Genomic DNA, 24,105 nt, shown 5'->3' on the forward strand with positions numbered 1-24,105 from the left:
ACACACACACACACACACACACACACACACACACACACACACACACAAATAACAGAAATGGGAATTAATAAATATTGCGTAAATAAATAAATAAAGTTTATTTTGTCCCACGCTGAACATGAGTTGAAGCTAACCCTTTTTTTTTTATTAGTTCGCACAAGAGCCACAGCCCAATCGTTACCATAACAACGGCTCACAGTACAAGAAGACGCCTAAAGTAACTTCTAATTGGTCGCATTAGGCTGCCGTTCATTCCTGATCCTCCCTGTGATTCGTCAGATTTGTCGTTGCTGTTGTAACGCGTGCTGTGATTGGCTGTCAGCCTCCGTCACGTCCCACCTCTTTGAATAAGCCCTTTGCAGCTGCCCCACAAGTCTGAAAACAGCTTGGAGGTTGTATCACAGAGAGAGGGGAGACTTCAGGCTGGTTTGCTCAGGAGGGAAAAGTTCACCCGCTCTTCTCTGTTGCATCATGTTTACAGCGTGTTTAAGTGATTAAAAAAAAGTTAGCTGGAAAGATGTAGGGGATTTCCAGCTGCCTGTATGTTCACCATGGAGGAACCTGCTTCAAGGCAAGTGTTACCATCAGCTAACTGAACGAGCCAGTTTAACGCAATAAGAAGTGTTTATTTGGGTTGTGAGGGTTGTATTTTTCAGCTAACTTTAGTACATGTCTAATATGTGCAAATTGGTGCACATTTGAGTGAAAACTTCTGTAATTAATGTCCACAGAGAGTTTGAGTTGCTGTCAGACGGGGTTTCGGACGACGACGACATGCCTTTATCACTGCCTGCAGACAGCAGCCACGGCGGGAGCATCCGCAAGGCAAGGAGGCTGTAAACACACACATATACACTCTAAAAAGGAAATGATTTTTTTTAAATTATTTTTTTTAAAGTCATAGAATTCTGTTTAATCTGTCTACACATGAGCTGTGTGACACCAGCTGCTTGTTTCAAGCCATGAAACGTGAACAGATGAAGCTTTTTGGCTGATTTTGTCACATTAAACATCATTTTGCAACGCAAAAGTTAGAAATACTGGCTCACATGTTGGTGATATTGTCTCTTCTGCATGTCAGATGTGATTTCCTTACTTTCAGCTTGTGTTTTGGTGGAAGCAACATAGTGAGGAGAGCTTGAAAAGATTTGTTTCTCTGTCAGAACTGTTGTGTTGTTAAGTTTGCTTGTAGCCTTTGTTTACTTGTGAACCCCCCTGCTGTTTTGTGCAACAGTTAAATGCAAGTAATCAAAGATGATATTAGACAGTCTGCTGTGGTTTTATAGAGCATGCACATGTTAAAATATTATGTGCATTTGCTCGGAGGACTTTTCTTCATTTGTAACTCAGGTAAACCGATTATCTGGTTAGCAGATGTGAGTGGATTTATTTGAAAAATAGCATCATCCTACTTGTTGGAGATGTTTCTGATTTGATATGAGTGAGGAAAAGCTATAACCATAACAGACAAGAAGCTGGAGATCCAGATGCTTCACTTTAAGAGTTGTGCTGAGATGTGATGTCAGAGTCACCTGGACATTGAACACTTGGACTGTAGTTGAGCAGCTTCCATCATCCTGCTCCCCTGATGGGTGAGTAGAGGTGGGAGCTCGGCCAGGGGCTTAATCCACGCAAACACACTGAGGATTACTTGACGTGTGCATGCTAAACACACACCAGCAATTCAGACAGATGAAGGGGGGAAGGGGTGTGTGAAAATGAGATACTTACGAAATACATGCTCTTTACAAGCTGGCTGGGAGCAAAATGGAGCTGGTAGAGGAAAAATCTGCTGGGATAAGAAAAGGGAGTAGTCTCATGTTTACAGTACAGCTCCTCTGTATGTCGCAACGATACATCTGCTGCTCTGACAGTGTAAAACTGTGCTGCTTTGTGAGAAACAGTGAGTAGAAGTTAAATAATCAGCTGTGGGGAAAGTGTTTGTGTCCTGTTACAGTTAGATTTAGGGAGGCTGGTGAATCCTCACAGAGATAAAGAGGTTTGACTTGTTACCAGGCCCTCTTAGAGAAGATTCTCCTCATACTGAAACACAGCAAGCTGCTTTCATGTCATGAATACATATTTCTTTTTTCTCCTGAGCAAAATCACGTTTGTTTTATCATTCATCACCTTGGGAACATCCTGTCCGACAGAGGTAAGCCTCTCAGTGGGCGGTCTGCCGGTCTGCCTGCACAAAAACGTCTATTAATAAAAAGCTATATCTATGTTCAAAAAGAGGGTGCCGTAAGTTGATTTTCAGCTTATATTCATGCGGTGTTCATGTTTGCTGGAAAACAAAGCAAATATGATGTACTTTACTTCATGAGAAAGTAAAAAGAGGTCAAATTTGAAGCATAAATGGATAAAATGCAAAGTGGAGCTTCTTTCCAGCAAGCGCTGCTTTCCTTGGTCGTGATGAGTATCATCTGATCGAGTCAGACATCGTAACACTTCGTTCAAAGCGCTGCAGTCCTATAGACAGACAGACTGCAGGTTGTTTTGGCTTCTGATCAGATGAATCTGACACATCGCATTACTCTTAAGATGAATACCAGCACTGTGCAAACTGTTCTCTGCAGTAATGAACCCAATCACCTGGTTTTCGCATCATCTATGTCAAAGAAACAAGACTTAACTGAGCTTAACGGTGTTTGAAACACTGCAGCTTCTGCTCTGACACACACACACACACACACACACACACACACACACACACATTTAAAGAAATATCAGCATAACATAGCATGAATAGGTGTAGAAGGGATGCAACATATTTGAGATAAACACCAAATAATTCAGGATTTGTTTACAAATTGCACATGATAGAATTCCAATAATTAGCAATGATATTGGATGTTTTCCTCACATTGTGCAGCCGTTCCAGTCAGAGGTCTTCATACCAACGACGGCTGAGTCATATTTTCAGTTTCATCTGTTTACTTTCAGTATGTTTCTTATGACAACTGCAGGTTTTTATGGAAATGTGACGGTTGTTTCTAAGGATTTCAGTCACATATCTCCCTTCTGTCCCAGCTTACTGTGAATGCCACATCAGATATTGTGTGCATGTTGTCGCTGCTATCAGGATGTCTGAGTGAATAACATCTCTACAGAAGCTCCTACAGCTGTGACGAAATGCTTTTGTCCCGATTCGATTCTGATGTTTTGGGTGCCGATTCAATTTAAATTGCAATTCTCAGGATTCTTTGAGCCTGCGGATTTTTGTAGAGTTAAAAACGAAACAAAAAAAAATGTACAAAACCTTTTTTTGCTCGTCATTTTTCTTGATTTCAGTTATGAAACAAGCTCACAGCAGCCAGATCATCATTCTGCTGCTATAATGCCCAAGAAGACAAGTAAAAAGATCAATAAAAACAATAAAAATGATAAAATTTCATAATGGATTATTCTTAGTTTGCAAAATAAAAAAATTGTGACGCAAAAAATCCAGATTTTCGATGTTTAGATTAGATTTTCCCATCCCTAGAAGCAGCCAATATCTTTAAGAGACCAACAGTCACTAATGTTTTGCACCTCTTTCTGAAAGTGGCCTATTTGCCATCACAGAGGTGTGTATCGTTGGGTGTCCTTAGAATGATTGGAAACACCAATCATTTCCATGAGAACTTTAATTGATTATATCTATAATATGTTATGTTGGGGCTCTTTGCTACTTCCTGTTTAGCTGACATGTTATCAAGTTATTTTAATGTTGAACGTTGTGAGATTTGTTGTTGGAAAGTCGTCAACTTTTTTCTCCTGCAGGGGTGCGATCCTTTCGCTCAAACTCAGCGCAGTAAACTGCAGCACCGACGCGCTCGCATCAACCAGCAGATCAATAAGGAGATGCGCATGAGAGCTGGAGCGGAGAACCTGTTCAGGTGAGTTGCTGTGATTGGTTGATGATCTGATGATGGCGTTATGTTGCACTTTCTGGTGGGTAACCAGATGAAACAGGGAGTCCCAGGCTGACTTTCATCATACTGGGTGGAGAGCTGGGGTGAAGTCTAAAGAATACATTTTTAATAAGGAACATTTTCCATTTATAATGAATTAAAAAATGGCAAAATTATGCAGCTTTTAACAAAAACACGCCCCCTCCTGCATCACATCTTGCTGTGTGTGAGGGGAAATTTGTCAGCCTGTGTGCGCTCGCTGAACATGCTTATGTAAGATTTTGTTTACTCCTTCTTTATTTGTCCTAATGTGTAAATGAACGCCGCTTACTTTGGCAGCATTAGCACGAAGGAGGCTAATAAAAGAAAAAAGCTGTGCTGGTTCTGCGTCTTAAAGCATCCAGCTGTAGTCCACGCAGCATGCAACTGTTAGTGCAGAGCTCCACAGCCATGATGGATGTAGAACAGCTTTCTTCTGCACTTGTGGCTGTTTTCAGAACATTTACAGGATGAATAGGCCAATGTGCAAAACTCCCTGAAAACACAGTTATTGGGGGGGGCTGGTGCTCCTTTACTCATGAAGAATTGACTGTGTAGGAGGAAAAGCAGCAGCAGCAGCAGGAGGAGGAGCCTCCCTCTTAATTAAAGCAAGGCCTCCTCAGTCGTGCTGTCAGAATCTAATAAGATCAACAAAGAAAACAGCAGCGGCTTCAGTTTAAGACAAACTTGCTGTTGTTTCAGGATTTGTTTGGCTGCAGTTAATATGCTTCATGTTGCATAGCAGGACGACAAAGGTGTTGGACTAACTTGGTTTTGCATCATTTCATTGCATAAACGTTCAGTTAAAGGAAGATAATGACACTGACAGGCAATGAAGCACGTTTATATGACACCAGAAAACCAAAGACCCTGACATGATGAGTTGGAGAGATCTGGCGGTGCATTCAGATCAGGATGGTCCGCTAGACTTGGTCTGGGGTGCAACGTTATTCTGGACTTAGACTGTGTTCAAGCGTCACTTCTCAAATGAATCGGACCTTTTAAAATGCGTGTTTCACATCTACCACAGGCAAGAAAATATAGATCTGTATCAGGTCCTGGTGGTCTGGGTCCATCAGGTCCTAGCAGTCCAGGTTGATGATATCCTAGTGGTCTGGGACGAACAGATTCTAGTGGTGTCAGTTCATCAGGTCCGAACAGTTTAGTTTGCTCATATCCTAGTTGTCTGGGTTGATCAGGTTCTAGAGGTCAACTTCTTGCAAAACTGTGACCAATATGCAGGTCTTGTCTGGACGCCGACTCTTGTCTGGACGCCGACTCTTGTCGGGACGCCGACTCTTGTCTGGACAACGACTCTTGTCGGGACGAGGATTCTTCTCTGGACGCTGACTCTTGTCTGGACGCCGACCCTTGTCTGGACGCCGACCCTTGTCTGGACGCCGACCCTTGTCTGGACGCCGACCCTTGTCTGGACGCCGACTCTTGTCTGGACGCCGACTCTTGTCGGGACGCCGACTCTTGTCGGGACGCCGACTCTTGTCGGGACGAGGACTCTTCTCTGGACGGCGACTCTTGTCTGGACGGCGACTCTTCTCTGGACGCCGACTCTTGTCTGGACGCCGACTCTTGTCTGGACGCCGACTCTTGTCTGGACGAGGACTCTTGTCGGGACGAGGACTCTTGTCTGGACGCCGACTCTTGTCTGGACAACGACTCTTGTCGGGACGAGGATTCTTCTCTGGACGGTGACTCTTGTCTGGACGCCGACCCTTGTCTGGACGCCGACTCTTGTCTGGACGAGGACTCTTGTCTGGACGAGGACTCTTGTCGGGACGCCGACTCTTGTCGGGACGAGGATTCTTCTCTGGACGGTGACTCTTGTCTGGACGCCGACCCTTGTCTGGACGCCGACTCTTGTCTGGACGAGGACTCTTGTCGGGACGCCGACTCTTGTCTGGACGCCGACTCTTGTCGGGACGAGGATTCTTCTCTGGACGGTGACTCTTGTCTGGACGCCGACCCTTGTCTGGACGCCGACTCTTGTCTGGACGAGGACTCTTGTCGGGACGCCGACTCTTGTCTGGACGCCGACTCTTGTCTGGACGCCGACTCTTGTCGGGACGCCGACTCTTGTCTGGACGAGGACTCTTGTCTGGACGAGGACTCTTGTCGGGACGCCGACTCTTGTCTGGACGCCGACTCTTGTCGGGACGAGGATTCTTCTCTGGACGGTGACTCTTGTCTGGACGCCGACCCTTGTCTGGACGCCGACCCTTGTCTGGACGCCGACCCTTGTCTGGACGCCGACTCTTGTCTGGACGCCGACTCTTGTCTGGACGCCGACTCTTGTCTGGACGCCGACTCTTGTCTGGACGAGGACTCTTGTCTGGACGCCGACTCTTGTCTGGACGAGGACTCTTGTCGGGACGCCGACTCTTGTCGGGACGCCGACCCTTGTCTGGACGCCGACCCTTGTCTGGACGCCGACCCTTGTCTGGACGCCGACTCTTGTCTGGACGCCGACTCTTGTCTGGACAACGACTCTTGTCTGGACAACGACTCTTGTCTGGACGCCGACTCTTGTCTGGACGCCGACTCTTGTCTGGACGGCGACTCTTGTCTGGACGGCGACTCTTGTCGGGACGCCGACTCTACTCTGGACGCCGACTCTTGTCTGGACGCCGACTCTTGTCTGGACGCCGACTCTTGTCTGGACGCCGACTCTACTCTGGACGCCGACTCTTGTCTGGACGCCGACTCTTGTCTGGACGCCGACTCTTGTCGGGACGCCGACTCTACTCTGGACGGCGACTCTTGTCGGGACGCCGACTCTACTCTGGACGCCGACTCTTGTCTGGACGCCGACTCTTGTCTGGACGCCGACTCTTGTCTGGACGCCGACTCTTGTCTGGACGCCGACTCTACTCTGGACGCCGACTCTACTCTGGACGCCGACTCTACTCTGGACGCCGACTCTTGTCGGGACGCCGACTCTTGTCGGGACGCCGACTCTTGTCTGGACTCCGACTCTACTCTGGACGCCGACTCCTGTCGGGACGTAGGATGACGGACATACTTCGGTATGTATGGTAAAGTTCAGAATCAATCCGAAATGTCGTGAAAAGGAGGAGTAAGTGGTTTTGGTTCTCTGCTGTAACAATAATAACGCAATATTTATAATCTTTAATTCGTAATAACTTTGTTTTTTACACATTAATTCATTGAAAATTTATGACCTTAATTTAACTGATTCATCTGTTTGCATTAACTCATTAATTAAGACATTAAATTTGACTAATCTAGGTTTTATTTCTTTTTTAGTGATCTGGAAATGATTTCAGGCCCCAGTTTGGCAAACGCTGGTTTAATGAGACAATAACCTGAAGATGATTTTGTAGGATAAACGTTCTATTGGCTCATTTATCACAGTTTGTGAGTTATTCAGATCCGTCAACCTGACTCAGTGTTTTCCTTTTAACCTGATTCAAACTGTTTTCATTAAAGGTGATGACTCAGTTTAGTGCCAGCATAAAAAACACACACCCGCCCTTCTTTTGGTACACTTGTCCACAGACACAAAGAGGACCCCCCCCCCCCACGCACACACACACACACACACACAGCCTGCCGGCCTGTAATCAGCCGGCTTTGTTTCCACCTCCCGTCCTGTTCCCATGCAGAGATTCTCAGTAGAGTTCCAGCGAGCTCATCCCCCACTTATTTGTCTGACAATGTCAGACCTTTTCTTTTTTTCTGCCCTCCCCCTCCCTTGTCAATTGGAGTAGTCCACACACACACACACACACACACACACACACACACACACACACACACACACACACACACACAGAGAGACAAGCTTTTATTTCCCTCTTCACTCACTGACACTGTTGTGGAATGAGAGTTGGTGTGTGGGAGGTGTTCGGAGGTTCATGACGCTAAATGCACACAAGGTTTGGAACATATCGGGGTTCCTGATTGGCTGATGAAGACGTCATTCTGCCAGCTGCAGGGTGTGTTCGTCTGCAGGAATTCAGCAGCGAAGCACTTCAGCAACTACAGAAACATTTAAACCCACTTCTCTGAAGTTCCTGTCATGAGTAAGAAAGCTGCATTTCCCTCCAGTGCTGCTGCATGCTCTGCGTGCAGGTGGGTGTGTATGACGGGGATATTTGGCAGCCCTCTTAAAGCTGACTAATCAGATTGACTTTGGCTTGATCCTAGATATAGGTGTGTGTTTGTGTGTGAGACTGGGAGAGAGAATTACCAGTGAATGGAGGCGTAAAGGTGAAATGTTGTAACTGGATGACTTCATATTGTTGAGGAGACGTTCAACACAGAGCTACAGTTACGTTTTTAGGCTGAAAAGGTTGAAATGGCTGCCTTTAAATTAGTTTAAATTCCTTATCTCATGTTCAAAATCCACTGATTTTACCTGAAGATGTGTGTGAAATAAAATAAAAGACCAAACATCAGCCTGATGTGAGTAATGATGGATGATTTGCTGGATGGATGCTTTGTACTACTTTTTCCTCCTCTTCCAGCCAAACCTTGTCACGTCTGAAGGAAGTAAGAAGGTGAAAACGGTGTCTGAGTAGCCCAGACAGAGAAAGCGGGAAAGGAGTCGTTCCAGAGGAAAGACACGAGACCACCTGCTGGTTGGGTGTGGGTGTAAAACTCTGTTAGCTTCAGTGTTAGCAGACTGCTAAGTTAGCTCTTTGCCAGTTGAGCAAATGTAGCAACATGTGATGAACTTTTCCACATCATCCAGCAGCGTTTATTCAGAATAACAGCAGTAAGTGTCTGATGAGCTGCAGAACGTTGCAGGATACGTCTTTAGAAGCTAAATGCAGCTAGTTGAAGCTAATCGGCTACAGACCAAAGCTAACGTGACTCCATAAACATTTTGTGCAAGTTAAGCTGGTTTGCAGCAATAAATACACATCTTTTCATTCATGTAAATATCAGAGAAGCAACAGAACGATCAGCAGCTGGTTTGGTTTAGTTTTATGGTTTTCATACGCTGTTGAAGCAGTGGTACTGTAATGTCCCATAAGCTAACAGCTAATGCTAATGTTTTCATAACAATAGGTTTTTGACATAGTTGTTCCAAAGTTACTGCTTCATTTGATACTCAAAACTATGATTTATAGTAGAGACTGTTTATTGTTGTGTCGTGTTGTGGCCTGTGGAATGTTACAGGTTTAGTGTCCCAAGTGGCCAAAAGTTATATGTCATCTCTTTAAATATTAAAGTTATATATATATATATATATATATGTATATATATATATATGTATATATATATATATATATATGTATATATATATATATGTATATATATATATATATGTATATATATATATATATATATATATATATATATATATATATATATATATATATATATATATATATATGTATATGTATATATGTATATATGTATATATATATATATGTATATATATATATATATATATATATATATATATATGTTAGTTAAAGGTTAGGTTAAAGTTTTGTTTCTCCTTCATTAAAAGTGGAAAAACTACTTTTCTTCTTAAACTGTTTAGTTTCTTTGTTTTGTTCAATTATGAGTGCACATCTGGACAAATAAAAGAACTTTTTATGGTTTGATTGAAAGAAAAACTCGATATTTTATTGTTTTGACACTGACATCAGCAGTGTTTCTGTATGCATCATTTACTTTAACCGTCAGTGTGAGGAGGAGAACGAGACGCTGTCAGGCTTCTATGGAATCAGATTTGTTTCAGAATCTTCAAGCAAAACTTTTTAAAACTCAATTAAAACCAAAACTTTCTCAAACTTAAGTAAAATAAATTATCAATCATCATGAAAATGATTAGGCTTTTATTTAGTTAAATTGAGTAGTTTTGTTTGCAGTCAAAAACTCACCAGCCAATCAAAACCAAAGACTGTGAAGCGCAACCAAAATAGCGAGAATAGAGGCAGAGGAAACTGCCCACAAAACTACTCAATTTAACTAAATAAAAGCCTAATAGTTTTCATGATGATTGATAATTTTTGATTTTGAGATAATTTATTTTACTTAAGTTTTAAAAAGTTTTGGTTTTAATTGTTGTTTGCTTGAGGCTTCCTCCCTGCAGTTTGCCTACAGATGGGATGTTGTGTGAGATGACTTCACCTCACGATTCTGCTGTACTCTTAATATTGTTGTAACTATTGTTTTGTTTTAAAGGTTTTTTAGTTTGAAATAAATTCTAATAAAAAAAAAAAATGAGTGCAAACAGAAAGCGAGTGAGACACTGGTTTTCCCAGAGGGATTACATGAAGACGCTGATCCGGTCGGACAGTTGGATGAAAGGACAGAGCTTTGTGATCAAAGTGGAAATAATTGTGGATGTACATCTTCATTCCTAACACGTTGTTTATTGTGTACTTTACAAACTGAGTATTTATTAACTCTACTTATTTATCACCATTTTCTTTGTCAAGTTTTTTTTTTCTGTGGTCAAAATGTTCCTCTTTATTCCGAGTGCTTTGTGAATTCTCAGCGGCCCTCGTCTTCATCACTCCACCCGCCTGTAAACTAACATCTCTTATCATCCTGATCTGACACGTCACCCTGTCTTCTGACTCTTCTTCTTACTGAGCCGGGTAGATTCAAGGCTTGCATTATTACCGGGAATTTTCCTCTAAGTGTGTACCATTGGTTACCATAGCAACGTATTGATGCCTCAGACTTCCTGGAACAGCACTGCACGGGCTTTTCTCACTGCAAAGTCCCTCCTTCTCTGTTTGAAGGAGGACTGGAGAGACTTGGACTGAATAGACAGTGGATGAAGGCGGAGATGCTGGAGGAGGATCTACATAAATTACAGGCTCACTTCATATTCAATTCCTGGTGGCAGAAAGACTTGTTTAAATCCACTATTGGTAACTCTGGTGGCTAATTTATGTCTGTTGCATTACTGAATCATCACACAAACCATGTCATATTTTTCTTCTGGTCAAAAGTCATTACAGTTGATAAAATATGACAAAAATACTCACAAGACCTGTCGCAAGGAAACGTGGCAATCAGGGACATGTTGATGAGGTTTCTCGTACTGATCGGTTAAAATGTAGAGCCTGCTGATGTCGTATTAAGGGTGGATGTGTGCGTGTGTGTTATTCATCTGCAGGGCGACGACCAACAACAAGGTGAAGGAGACGGTGGCTTTGGAGCTCAGCTTCGTCAACTCCAACCTGCAGCTGCTCAAAGAAGAGCTGGAGGAGCTAAACAGCAACATGGAGGTCTACCAGACAGACAGGTAGCTCTGACAGACACACACACACACTCTGTTCTACACATTCTGGGTCACATTCATTAAACTAATGAGAATCATAATTAGTGGAAACAAGCATCCTTTATGTTCGGTGTGCACGCCGGGTTCTGGCTGTTTCTCCTCTCGTTCTGCAGGTTATGGGAGGAATCGTTTCTTTTCTGAAACTCGCCCAAAAAAAGCTTATTTTACGTTTAGATGCAGGTTTCAGTCGAGATCTGGGAGCTTAGCGAGGGTTTCCGTATGCAGATGTAAATTAGGGGATTTCTGTAGCTGGGTTCACGGGCAGGATTAGAGCGTTATTAATGACCCTCTCGCGTGCAGCTTGAATGATTCTGGTAATTGTCAATGGGAGGGATAGTTAGGGGGCCTGAGAAGCCTTAAGGGTTAATGCTTAGCTTTAGCTTTGCTTATTAGCAGGATGAAGCACAGAGCTGAGTGTCTGCTGGGTTTTAAGACAAGCAGATGGCACTGCAGGTTCTAAACCTGTTCAACATTTTAACCATTAGTTTAGATTTGTTATAAATTCTCTTCGTGTCTTCTCACAGTGAAGCCGTCAACGTTCCCATGATCCCCCTCGGCTTAAAAGAAACCAAGGAGGTGGACTTCAGCGTTCCCATCCAGGTGAGGACTGGATCTGAACACACAGATCTACTAGATTTCCAATAGTCAGACTTGTTTCACATCAGTTTGTTGGCTTTTAACATTCAAAGCATTGACTTGTCGGGTGGTTTTACTTCACAGAATCATCTGGGGATGTCTGACACATACCAAATGATAAATAAATCCATTTTTATGATTGAAAAAGAGCATTTGTCCATGAAAGTAGTAACTAAACTGCAGTTAAATGAACTAAGTGGATCCAAAAAGTGAGTTTGAACTGCTGATGTTGATTGTTGTTGCCTCTGGAAGACTTCCACATAACTGAGTCCACAAACTGATAGCTTGTTAGATTTATTTATTATTGCAGATTTCACATGAATCCAGATGCTTTGCAACAGATTTTATAAAGCCTTTTGGGCTTTTCCAGGTTGTCAGATTGGATTGCATCATTTATAAAACCGATCTTTAAACACAGAGGCAGCATCCACTGTTCTGTGCAGCTTATACTTATTGTACAAGCAGCATGAAAGGGACACTCCGTGCGTTTACATGGGAGTTTTAATTCAGAATAAAAGTTAATTCCGCTTTAAACTGATGAAAAACGACCATGTAAACACTTAATTCCTAATGCTAATTTTTGTTCGGAATTAAACTTAATTGCGATGTAAGTGTCTGGTTTATTCGCATTTTAATTTCGAACTATTTAATTCCTCTGTCATGTAAACCGTCATTCCGCTCTAAGTTAATTCCGGTCGTTCTGAGCATGCTCGTTACCTTGTCCTGTCCCGATGACGTACGTTGTTTTGCCTCCCGTGTTTGGTGGTCTATCTTTCTTCTCCTTCTCAGTTGCTGCAAAAAGTGAAGTAGTATGCTGGTGTTGAGCTGCTACTTCACATTTATAATTAAAAATAGCGGCGAAACTGGTACTTATTATGTAGTTTTTACAAGTTACGACTGAAAAGACGAGAAGCAGGGAGCCATCTTTGTTTATTTCTGGTATACGTCATACGTCACGTGCACCCTCTGTCCAATCAGAATCCTTCCCAACCCGCCGCTCTACAGAGAAATCAGGTAAAGATGTGTTTCATGTAAACCTTCATTCGGAATTATTATTTTCGTGTAAACTTGTATGAGAATAAGTTAATTCCAAATGATTTAATTCAGAATGATTAATTCCGAATTAAAGAACACCATGTAACCGTACACAATGTGTAACTTTTGACCCCTAAGGACCCTAAACCTGTAAAATCCCACAGGTCACATGACACTGTCACAAAATGAAAGTCTTCATCCATGACACTTACAAAAACATTCACACAAAGCAAAAACTGCCCTTAAAACATTAGTATGAATTATAGCTTTGAGTATCAAATGAAGCAGAAACTTCATTTGATACTCCTGTTAAAAACTTGCTATGAAAATGTTAGCATTAGCCGTTAGCATATGAGGCATCACAGTAGCAGTGCTTCCTATAAACCAGGCCTCAAACGGCGGCCCGCGGGCCACATGCAGCCCAGAACCAACTTCTATGTGGCCCAGCTTATGTAAAAGAATAAAGATGTTGATCAAGAACCTTCAGTCATTCCTACACTAATTAAGTAGCCTACAATCCTATAGTTGTGCGGACCGTGAATGCAACACTTGGTTGCCTAGCAACATGTTGTTGTGTTTTGAAGTTGTAAGAGTAGCGCTAGCAAGCATGTCGCTCTCTGTCCCAAAACACAACATTGACAACAAAAACCGCAGATTTAACCCGGCCTGAACTGATAAGTATTTGTTTATTTTTCCTTCACATTCGAGCTCCAAACCGATGTGTTTAATATGCGATGAGTGTGTGGCGGTGTGTAAAGATTATAATGTGCGGAGGCTCCACATCGAGAAGTTTAGTTTGATATGACCTTTTTATGTTAAAAGTTAGGAGAAAAATAGGCTTTGACAGGATTTTTCATTATTTTATTTTGTGCATTTGCCATTGTCATGTGGGATTGGATTTAAAATAGAAAAATTCATAAACTACTTATTTTTCAAAATGTAAATGTGTCTTTTTTATTTATTTTTACTGATTTATTTTCCCTTACTTTATTTACTGGCTCTGATCAATTTTTTTATCTGAAAATCTGGCCCACCCTTCAATAGATCATCATATAAACGCCATAAAACTAAACCAGACCAGTTGCTGATTACTCTGTTGCTTCTCTGATATTTACATGAATGAAAGGAAATGTATTTATTGCTGCAAACCAACTTAACTTGCACAAAATATTTATGGAGTCACGTTAGCTTTGGTCTGTAGCTGATTAGCTTCAACTAGCCTCATTTAGCTTCTACTAAACAGCATAATAAGGACACAGATGCGTACTTCAACATGCTCAGGTCACATGATCCTATGAGAGACTGATCCTGTAAAGTTCCAGTGTCTGGTTTCAGAAGAGGGCAGCCCGCTCAGCACACCGACACGCCTCCATTATTACTCCCATCAGGTTGATGTTAGGGTCAGAAGTTATACCGTGTTCCTTTAAATAAGGGAGGACAGCATGCATCAGTTTGTGCGGCTTGTGGAGTGTGTGAAAGAATGAATCACCCACATCTGGAAGCATTTTCCAAACTTCTCTAACCAAAGATTTCAGTGGAATGAATAAATTTAAAGCAAAAACATGACACCATCAGTTTTATTTCTTTTTCAAGCTTACTTGACTTTTTCTCAGGCATTGAGTCTGCTTTCTGTTAAAGGAGTGTTGATTAAGTGTGTGTGTATCTCATTCCTGCCTTCCCTTGTAGGACTTCATTGGTGAGCACTATGGAGAGGACACCTCTTTCTATGACAAGGAAATCAAAGAGCTTATGGAGCTCAGACAGGTTAATAACTGCACACACAATCTAATGGTGATACAAAACAAGAAAAATCATCGTTTGACATCTGTGTTACTGTTAGGTGAACTGTCCTCCAGCAGCAGGTGGAAGTTAGCTGTGACATTTCATGTTGGTTTCCAGGCCATGCGCACACCCAGTCGGAACCAGGCGGGTCTGGAGCTGCTGATGGAGTACTACAACCAGCTGTACTATCTGGACCAGCGCTTCTTTTCAGCACACAAGAACCTCGGCGTGCACTTCCACTGGTATGACTCAAACACTGCGATTCCGTGCGAATCACAACACTGAGCCGTATCCTCAGGCATCATTTACAGTTGATCCATTTCAGTCTCTTCATGCGGGTGTTCCAGGCTGCTGCTGTTGGAAGCTTTAGTTCCCTTTTCTCCCCTAGTTGGATAGATGCAGGGGTGTGGTCCAGGGTATACGCAGGTATACGGAGTATTCCCACTTCTAGACCCCCTGTGATGCAGCTTTTACTATTACAAACATCCCTACACATGTACCTATGTCTCCCAGCAGCTCAGATAAGGGTAGGTATGCTACACCGGAGCAGTTAGCCATCAGCCTGAACATAGACATAGTAAAGGTACATGTATATATGTCTATGAACCTGTCTTTCACCAGTCTGTTTGCCAGTACTGGTTCAGTCATTTCATAACTCTTCCTCCCTGAGACCGAAGAGCAGAAATTATGTGACAATGAGTAAATATACTGATGGATTTTTGGGTTAAACTCTATAAAGTAGTCTTACGTGTAGGGCTGCTCGATTATGACAAAAATTATAATCATGATTATTTCGACTGGGATTTAGATCTCGATTATTTGACACAAGTATCCAGTATTTTTAAACAACGCTGTGCGTCGTGGTGTTCTAGACTCCGTGTCGTGCATTATAACCGTCTAATGCACGGTTCCAGGTTGTTTAATCTGCTTTTACCGCTTATATAGGAACTATTTTACGTTGGCCTGGATGTACGTTTTATACCAAACAACCGCTGTCAGGCTGCAGCGCGTTTCTCTCATACACCTGTTAAAAGACGGCTGATCTGAACCAGCTGGTTAACGCGTTGCTATGGTAACGCCCAGTAACGGAGGGATATTACAGTGTTTAACTGGCCGAACTATGTATAGGAAATTAATGCAGCCAGTTGTCACTGACAATGGTATAAACTATGTTTAGGTGAACTTCCACAACCTACTGCAGTTATTCTACATTGACCTGCAGCCGGAGCCGACTGAGACTGGCCGCCTGGGAGTGCTTTAGGACGGGAGAGGCTCCCGCTGCTCCTTCCTTACAGTAACTGCAGAACAATATGTGTCTTCAAGTCAGTCGCCAAAACACCAGAAAAGTCTCTAATAACTCTAGTAAAAGTTGCTAGATTTGTCGCTTTTAACAATAAAAGTCTCCAGATTTAGAGAGAAAGTCTCCAAGTTGGCAACAGTGTCTGAATGAAAGCAAAGCGGCTGTGGGAGGAGTTTACAGCACAGCGCTGCAACGCCAGAGACGCTCGATTAGCAGCTGAAGACAGCAGGAGAGGAAACTGCAGAGAGAGAAATAATCACACCCTTTTATTTTTATTATCGATGAAAACCCAGATCGTACTGAGAATAAAATCCGATTAACCGCCCGGTCCTACTGTCACTTTTTCAGAAACAGTGCTTTTCTGGGCTACATTTTTTTCCTGGTTTTTTTTTGTTGTTTTTTTTTTTTTTTTTTTTTTTGTAAAACAAGGGTGAAAAATTAAGAGTATACCCACTTCATAAGGAACCACTGGATAGATGTAAATAAAACAACATAAATTTAAGTTAATCATATGAACATGAAGTTTGCCAACAGTCCCTCTATTCATTCAGATTTGTGTCGAATCGTCACACAGCTTGAAGCGATGCACTCAATGCACAAGCATTAAATGCCAAACAATAATAAAACTCTAATGAAACGTCAGCATTTAACACATAAAGACACTAAGTCCTGGTAATACATCTCTGAAAATTAGAATATTATTTTATTATCATTTTATAAAATGTAAAATCTATATATTATATAGACTCATTACACATAGAGAGAAACATTTCAAATATTCTGTCCTTGAAATGTTGATAATTGTGGCTTATAGATAAAGTCTTGTAGTTACAGGTGAGTCTCGTGTCTGCTTCACCGCAGATGGGTAAAGTAAAGAGAGTTAACCCCGAGGTTAGCAGCAGCTTGACCCTGGAGGAATCGCCTCACTGGGAACGATTCGCATCTGTCCGAAGGCGAAGGCAACATACCAGATCAGCACGACTTCCCAAGTCCAGTCCTGGAGACTTTTAGATGCTTCTCTTCTCCATCACACCTGTATCAAGTAGCTGACTTCAGGTGTGTTGGAGAAGAGATGCTGCTCCAGGAACATAAAGACCAGATGGAAAAACACTGAAAATAACTGGTTTTACTGTTCCTGAACGCTCCTGTGGGAGCAGCGTTTACTTCATGCGGTGTATCAGCCGCCACATAAACGCAGTAGCGCCCTAACGCTGCCTAACGCAGAGCAAAGGCAGCATGCTGGTGTGTAAACGCTGTAATCATCTCAGGTCCCTGCTTGGCTAAATGACAAAGCTCAGCTCCATCTGCCTCACAAAGTCTGAACGCACCTCTGGTCGTTGCAGCTTCCACCACATCTGACCTGAAAACACCTGAAGCGGGAACATCTGGACGACATCATGCAGCTTTACCAGCATCACCGCTGACGTGTGTTTTCATCGTGTCCTTTCAGGTACGACTCTCTGACAGGCGTCCCGTCGTCGCAGCGCGCGCTGGCCTTCGAGAAGGGGAGTGTGTTGTTCAACATCGGAGCTCTGTACACGCAGATCGGAGCGCGGCAGGACCGCTCTGCAGCAGCCAGCATCGACACAGCCATCGATGCCTTTCAGCGTGCTGCAGGTAGCGACTCCGCACACCTGTCCTTACCTACACTCACACACATACACACACACACACACCTGAGGTTTGTAACTGGTTCTTCTCCTGTCTGCACTGGTGTTCAGGTGCATTTAATTACCTGAAAGAGAATTTCTCCAACGCTCCGAGTCTGGACATGAGTGCTCCGTCCCTCAGCATGCTGGTCCGGCTGATGGTCGCTCAGGTGCAGGAGTGTGTGTTTGAACGCATCACGCTCGCGACGCAGGACACACACTTCACCTCGCAGCTCAGTCTGGCTCAAGAAGCTGCTCGGGTGAGTCATCACGACTCCAGCCAGGTGTTGGCGCTGGACACACACACGCTAACACGCTGTGTGTGTCGCGTAGGTGTCCGATGTGTACTTCCTGGTGCAGCAGACCATGACGCAGCCTCTGATGAAGGATTATGTGCCGTTTTCATGGGCGTCTATGGTTCAGGTGAAGTCTGAACACTTCCGTGCGCTCTCACACTACTACGCTGCTGTCGCTCTCTGCGACCACATGTGTAAGTAAAATGTATAAAACCCTCCGCCTCAGCATGTTCGCTTTTATTTATTATTATTTTATCATCAAACAGGAAGAAAAGTGTTGCCTTGAAATAGCTCTGCAGCTTTTTAAAGCAGTTTTTAGGTCTTTTAAGTACAATTAAATCCTTTAGTTAGTTAGTTTTGTTTTGTTTGTTTGTTTGTCCAATTCCAAAAAAACAATCAAGTAAAACAAAATCAAAATATGCAGCAGCAAAGCTTGTATATCTAATAACGTACACTTACAAGTAAAGTTACCTTAAATTATACAAATAACAAAAGCAGAAGCATTACAGACACAACGTGTGACTTTTATAAAGAAAATTCACCTAGAAAGTTGCATATCTCTCAAAAATAAACTGATAAATCATCTTTTTAAATAGAAATAAAGAATTACTTTTTTTTTTTACCTCATTACTGAGTTTATTCCACAGTTGAACCCCTTAAAGGACAAAATCTCTATTTCACCCTGTCCTAGATGTTGGAACAATAAATGTACAACTGTCTCTAAAGTTATATTTAGTCTGCTCGTTTTGGACACCTTTCTTGTTTAGCCTTAAACATAACTTGTATCGTCCTATAGTAAACTAAATCATCAGATTTCATGAGTTTTGATTTAATAAGTGATTCTAATGTTACCTAAAATTGATTTTATAAACTCTGAAAACGCCTCAGAAATGTTGGATTTTTAATTTTTAGTAAAGAAAATTTTATAAAACATTAAAAATGACCCTGAAAACCAACATTTCCTGTATGAAACAGTTGGCCCGCTTTCCTATAACTACATCTCTGATCATGCACACAGGTTGTGTTTGTAATTTGGGCCAAACTAGGCAGAATATCCAGAGCAGAATGATCATTTCAGTGAAATTCCAGTCTGTGTGGTGACTTAATTTTGCTTTTGGATAGCATCAGGTTTGCTTTAGTAAGTTTCAGATAAACGAGACTAAATGAAAGATTTACTGTCTGGTTTTGGAAACAAACGCTAAACTAACGGCTTCCTTCTCGTTATACATCATGGATAAATGTGAGTTTACATTTCGATGTAATAATAAACAGGCCTGCACGGTGACATGCTGGTTGCCGCCATCGCCGAACAGGAAGGTTCATTGGATGGAGCCTTTTTGTACGCCGTCTGCATGTTCTCTCATATGTTCATATGTTGGTTTACCCCCACAGTCCATAAATATTCCTGCTGGGTAAACTGGTGTCTCTAAACTCTCCTTAGGAAGTGGCTGTTTGTATTGTTTAGGCTCCAGACAGAACAACACAAATCCTAAACATCTCAATAAATAACTGGTAATGAAACATTTACATCCCAAAAAACTTCTCAAATATCGCTAAAAGGTTTTCATGTTGCTGCTCTTCAGACGTGGCGACATAGAAGTATACGGCAGCAGTGTTTCACATTTACACATCACCAGATGTGACGTAGGGGGTCACATGACCTGTTCTTATCAAGGAAAGATGGTGCGGTATGTATGGACGGAGGAGGATGGAAGGCTTAGCAGTGGATTAATATAACTGGCATCATTGATAGCAAATAACAGCAAATGGGAGAGTTTCACATGGAATCAAGCAAACGGTCCACAGCAGGTAGAAAACCCTGAAACAACCTGGCAACGTGGCGTAACCCTAACTCAGGATCAGATTTCTACCTGGTAAACACGTTGCAGTGGTACTTTGTTGAAGTTATTTAGTGGAAAACTAACAGAAACATGATACAGAGTAGAAAACTGGACTTTGCAACACTGTCAACATTTTTTAAAACTTCTTTGTGTATATAATAGGGGTAGGAAAATTACATCGAAAATCGAGATTGTAATTGACAAAAGCATTTCATCACAGCCCTGATATATGAGCACTTCGACACACCGATCTTCCAGGAAGATATTTCTCTGTCGTCGCAGTAAGTTCAGGGTTTGGAAATCCTCCTGTAGAGCTTCACAATAAAGGCGTCTAATCAGTAATAACAAACAAAGAATAAAACTCATGTCCACAAAAATAAGAAAAAAAATTCTGCACTGAATAAAAATCCACCTGTGTGATGATTCATCTTTACCTGTATCCCACCTCGGTGAACAGGTGTGGTACCAGCCTTTTCCACGTTACTTTTAAAGGCAGTGGCAGCGACGGTCTGATTTTTGTACACACTTCCAAAACCCAAATAAATTAAAAAGGGAAAGGATTTAGAAAATTACAAATAATTTATTTTTATTTAAACAAAAAACAAAAAATATTTGTTTCAGTTAATTAAAAGCAACAAAACACTTGAAAGTCGTTTTTATTTCATCCTGTCTCACGCCACCTGACACTGATTTCCAACCAAAAAAAGACACAACCACAGCCCCCAGATGTGACAAGAATTAATAATTTAACTACATATCAGCCATTTCTCAAAAAAGAAAACAAAAAACACATAAATGGCCTCTACAGGTGTTTCATGTGTGTGACACTTCGCTGCAGTTTGAACACAAAACAAAGAAAAGGTGTGAAACTAATTGTTCAGTCGCACCGCGGCCCCCCGGACTACCCCGGTGGGAATGCCCCCTTAGAAAACATCAGTTTTAGTCTTTTTCTGGACATTTGTGGCGATTCTTACGGCGTGTTGGTTTCCCTCTAGTGTCTGCTGAGGGGGAAGCTTGTGAAGAGGAAGCAGAGAAGGCCTTCCTCAACTTCTACGTCAGCGTTCCAGCAGGACCACCTCTCAGCCAGACTCTCAGAGATCCCGAGAAAAGACGAAAGCTTGGTGAGTTCATGCAGACGATGTGGTCAGTCTGCTGCACACAGGCCTGGTGGGAGCCATGGAAGAAGGGCTGATGTTGAGACATGTGGAAATATTTCAGTCAGTTACATTTATAGTTTGTTTATACTTTTCATATCTGGCGGCTTTTTCATACCTGCGTCTGTCCCGGCTTGTATGAAGGTAAAGCCCACCTCCGGCGTGCAGTCATCCGCCACGAGGAAGCCATGCGTGTCCACAGTCTGTGTAAGATCCTGAGGAAGATGGACATCCTCCAGGACGTGCTGTCCCTCACACACAAACGCTCCTTATACAAATACACAGAGCTGGATCGAGAGGATGACTTTGATGAAACCGCAGAGGCTCCAGAGATTCAGTGTGAGAACATCTGTGGCGTTAAAACGAGTTAATCCAGCTGATCTGTGGTCAGATCCCAGTTAGTGACTGTGTCTTCTTCTGTTGGCAGCTCAAACGCAGCAGAAACCAGACATCATCCCACCAAACTTCTCTAAAGTCCAAGTTACTGATATCTTCCAGAGACTGGTAAGCCAAACACACCAACACACTCAGACAGGTGTGTGTTGGGGGGGGTCCTGGGTTGAGTTAAATAGCTCTCACCTGAATGTCTGTAGGAGAGATCCTCAGCTTTTCAGGGGATCCAAACTCCCCTTGGCTCTCCTACAAATCAAACCAGTGTTTGTTTCTCACCTACTAAGAGACTTTAACCAGGATTCCTGATGAACACCACAGCAGTGGTCCTTCCTGATCTGTATGTGTGTTTTGTTACATACAAAGATTATAGGTGGATTTATTACTAATAAAACATATAAGAGAATCAGCACCTCAATGAGACCATGGTCCTCAGCCGGAATAGGGTGGATTGCCCTCTCCGGGTCGAGAGTCAGGTCCTGCCTCAAGTGGAGGAGTTTAAATATCTCGGGGTCTTGTTCACGAGTGAGGGAAGGATGGAGCGCGAGATCGACAGACGGATCGGTGCTGCGTCTGCAGTAATGCGGACTCTGCGCCGGTCTGTCGTGGTGAAGAAGGAGCTGAGCCAGAAGGCGAAGCTCTCGATTTACCAGTCGATCTACGTTCCTACCCTCACCTATGGTCAAGAGCTGTGGGTCGTGACCGAAAGAACGAGATCTCGTATACAGGCGGCTGAAATGGGTTTCCTCCGCAGGGTGGCCGGGCTCTCCCTTAGAGATAGGGTGAGGAGCTCGGTCATCCGGGAGGAGATCAGAGTAGAGCTGCTGCTCCTCCGCATCGAGAGGAACCAGTTGAGGTGGCTCGGGCATCTGGTCAGGATGCCTCCTGGACCTCCCTGGTGAGGTGTTCCAGGCACGTCCCTCTGGGAGGAGACCCCGGGGAAGACCCAGGACACGCTGGAGGGATTATATCTCTCGGCTGGCCTGGGAACGCCTCGGGATCCCCCCCGCAGAGTTGGCAAATGTGGCTGGGGAGAGGGAAGTCTGGGCTTCCCTGCTTAGGCTGCGGTCCCCGCGACCCGACCCCGGAGAAGCAGCAGAAGATGGATGGATGGATGGATATATAAGCTATGACCGAGTTAAATGTTATAATGAGGTTAGAAATAAAGAAATGTAGAAATAAACATCAACATCATAAAGCAACTCATGTATTTTTATTCATGTAATTATAGGACGTATCAAAGAATTTAGTTTGGAAAGAATTTAGTAGATTTTAATTATATATTCAAGGTCAGGCAGTCTGTGTGTGTGTGTGTGTGTGTGTGTGTGTGTGTGTATAAAAGGAGATGCATCACACAGCTTTTCTCCATACTGCACAGAGGTCAGGAGGTGTGCAACGTAGAAAAAAGGTTTTCAACAGTAAAAAAAAGTGAAAGAAAAACGAGCGATAGTGTTTCCTCTCCGTGTGTCTTTGCTGATCAGCGAGTCAGCCAGACAGCAGGGAGGAGGAACGTTAGAAACACCAAGCCGGTCGCGCGGTGGCTCCTTTCAGCTCGTCCGCCACTCAGGATGTCTGCATGGGATTTGGTGATATCCTCACTGTATCGTCACACTTTTAACGTTTCAGGCTGGACGTTTCCACACGTGGAAGCTAACTGCTCCCTGATTGGCTCGTTACTTGGAAGAGTTATATTAGATTTACATTAATGAGTTTAGTTGGCTTCCAGTCAACATAAACATCATCTGTCACTTCCACAAAGTCTCTAAGATCATGCATGTGCATGAGAGGAGGGGAAACAGTTTCATTCGGGGGGAAAATGTGCACCAAGTAAAGAAAAGAAACCCCGGAGTGGGAACGTTGATCGCCGCCGTAAAGGGTAACTCTTCTGACACGAGTGCTCTGCTGCTGCAGGGACCCTTGTCGGTGTTCTGTGCGAGGGCCCGGTGGGGTCCGGTACGTGTGATCTGCCTGCAGAAGAGAGAAGGTGGACTGGGACTCACTCTGAGAGGAGACTCCCCCGTCCTGGTGGCTGGTGTGGTGCCTGGAGGCTGCGCAGAGGTGAGGCGAAGTACACATGGGAAAGGAAAGTCTGTCGAGTCCATCTGCAGTTTGGACAACCACACAAACGTCCTCCAGCATCACTTTGATGCGGCACGGAGTGCCTGTTGTTTTGCATTTAGGATAGTCTGCTGCTTCAGATGCAGAAGGAAGCCCCAAGCCCTGAGTTTTCAGACAGTCCCTACGCTGCAACCCGACCAGAACTGCACTTCTCTTTCTGACCAGTAGGGGGCAGAAAAGCAGAAAATCCTGATCGACTAATGAAATAATGGCTTCCGTCTCTTGTTTTTATTGTTGCGTTCAGGAGGCGGGACTTAGAGAAGGAGACTACATCGTCGCAGTGGACGGGCAGGACTGCAAGTGGGCCAAGCATGGTGAGGTGGTCCACATGCTGAAGACCTGCAGCGACAGAGGAATAGAGATCAGCGTGGTCACGCTACACTCACATGACACACAGGTAAGTGTGCGTGTGTGTGTTTGTGATGCCAGCGGCTGCAGTTCTGGTGAATGTGTGCTTACATGTGTGTGTCTTTACAGTTGGAGAGAAAGTCCATCATGCTGTCCCACAGCAGCGATAAAGAAAACGCTCGGCAGCGTCTGCTGGGCGGGGCTAAAGGCCAGAGCTCCGCCTCCTTGTTGAACTGGAACAGGAAGAAAAAGAGGGAAGGCGGCAAAAAACTGGGAAGCACTTTCAGTTTGTCATTTGGAAGCATCAGAGACGCCGAGGCCATGTACTGA

General features: G+C 43.4%; 1 protein-coding gene across 1 annotated transcript; it reads left to right on the forward strand.

Annotated features, from left to right (window-relative positions):
- Window positions 1-439: 439 nt before the first annotated feature.
- rhpn1 (rhophilin, Rho GTPase binding protein 1) lies at window positions 440-24,105 on the forward strand (the record flags this gene model as incomplete). Its single annotated transcript, XM_079244820.1, has 16 exons — window positions 440-575; window positions 736-825; window positions 3,766-3,881; window positions 11,062-11,190; window positions 11,751-11,826; window positions 14,584-14,661; window positions 14,797-14,921; window positions 17,430-17,596; window positions 17,701-17,888; window positions 17,962-18,118; window positions 20,761-20,886; window positions 21,064-21,258; window positions 21,347-21,423; window positions 23,221-23,367; window positions 23,672-23,824; window positions 23,905-24,105. The coding sequence occupies exons 1-16, from the start codon at window positions 543-545 to the stop codon at window positions 24,103-24,105; spliced, it is 2,058 nt and encodes a 685-aa protein (XP_079100946.1). The 5' UTR covers window positions 440-542.

This window comes from Telmatherina bonti (assembly GCF_933228915.1).
Source record: "Telmatherina bonti genome assembly, chromosome: 8".
Taxonomy (NCBI): domain Eukaryota; kingdom Metazoa; phylum Chordata; class Actinopteri; order Atheriniformes; family Telmatherinidae; genus Telmatherina; species Telmatherina bonti.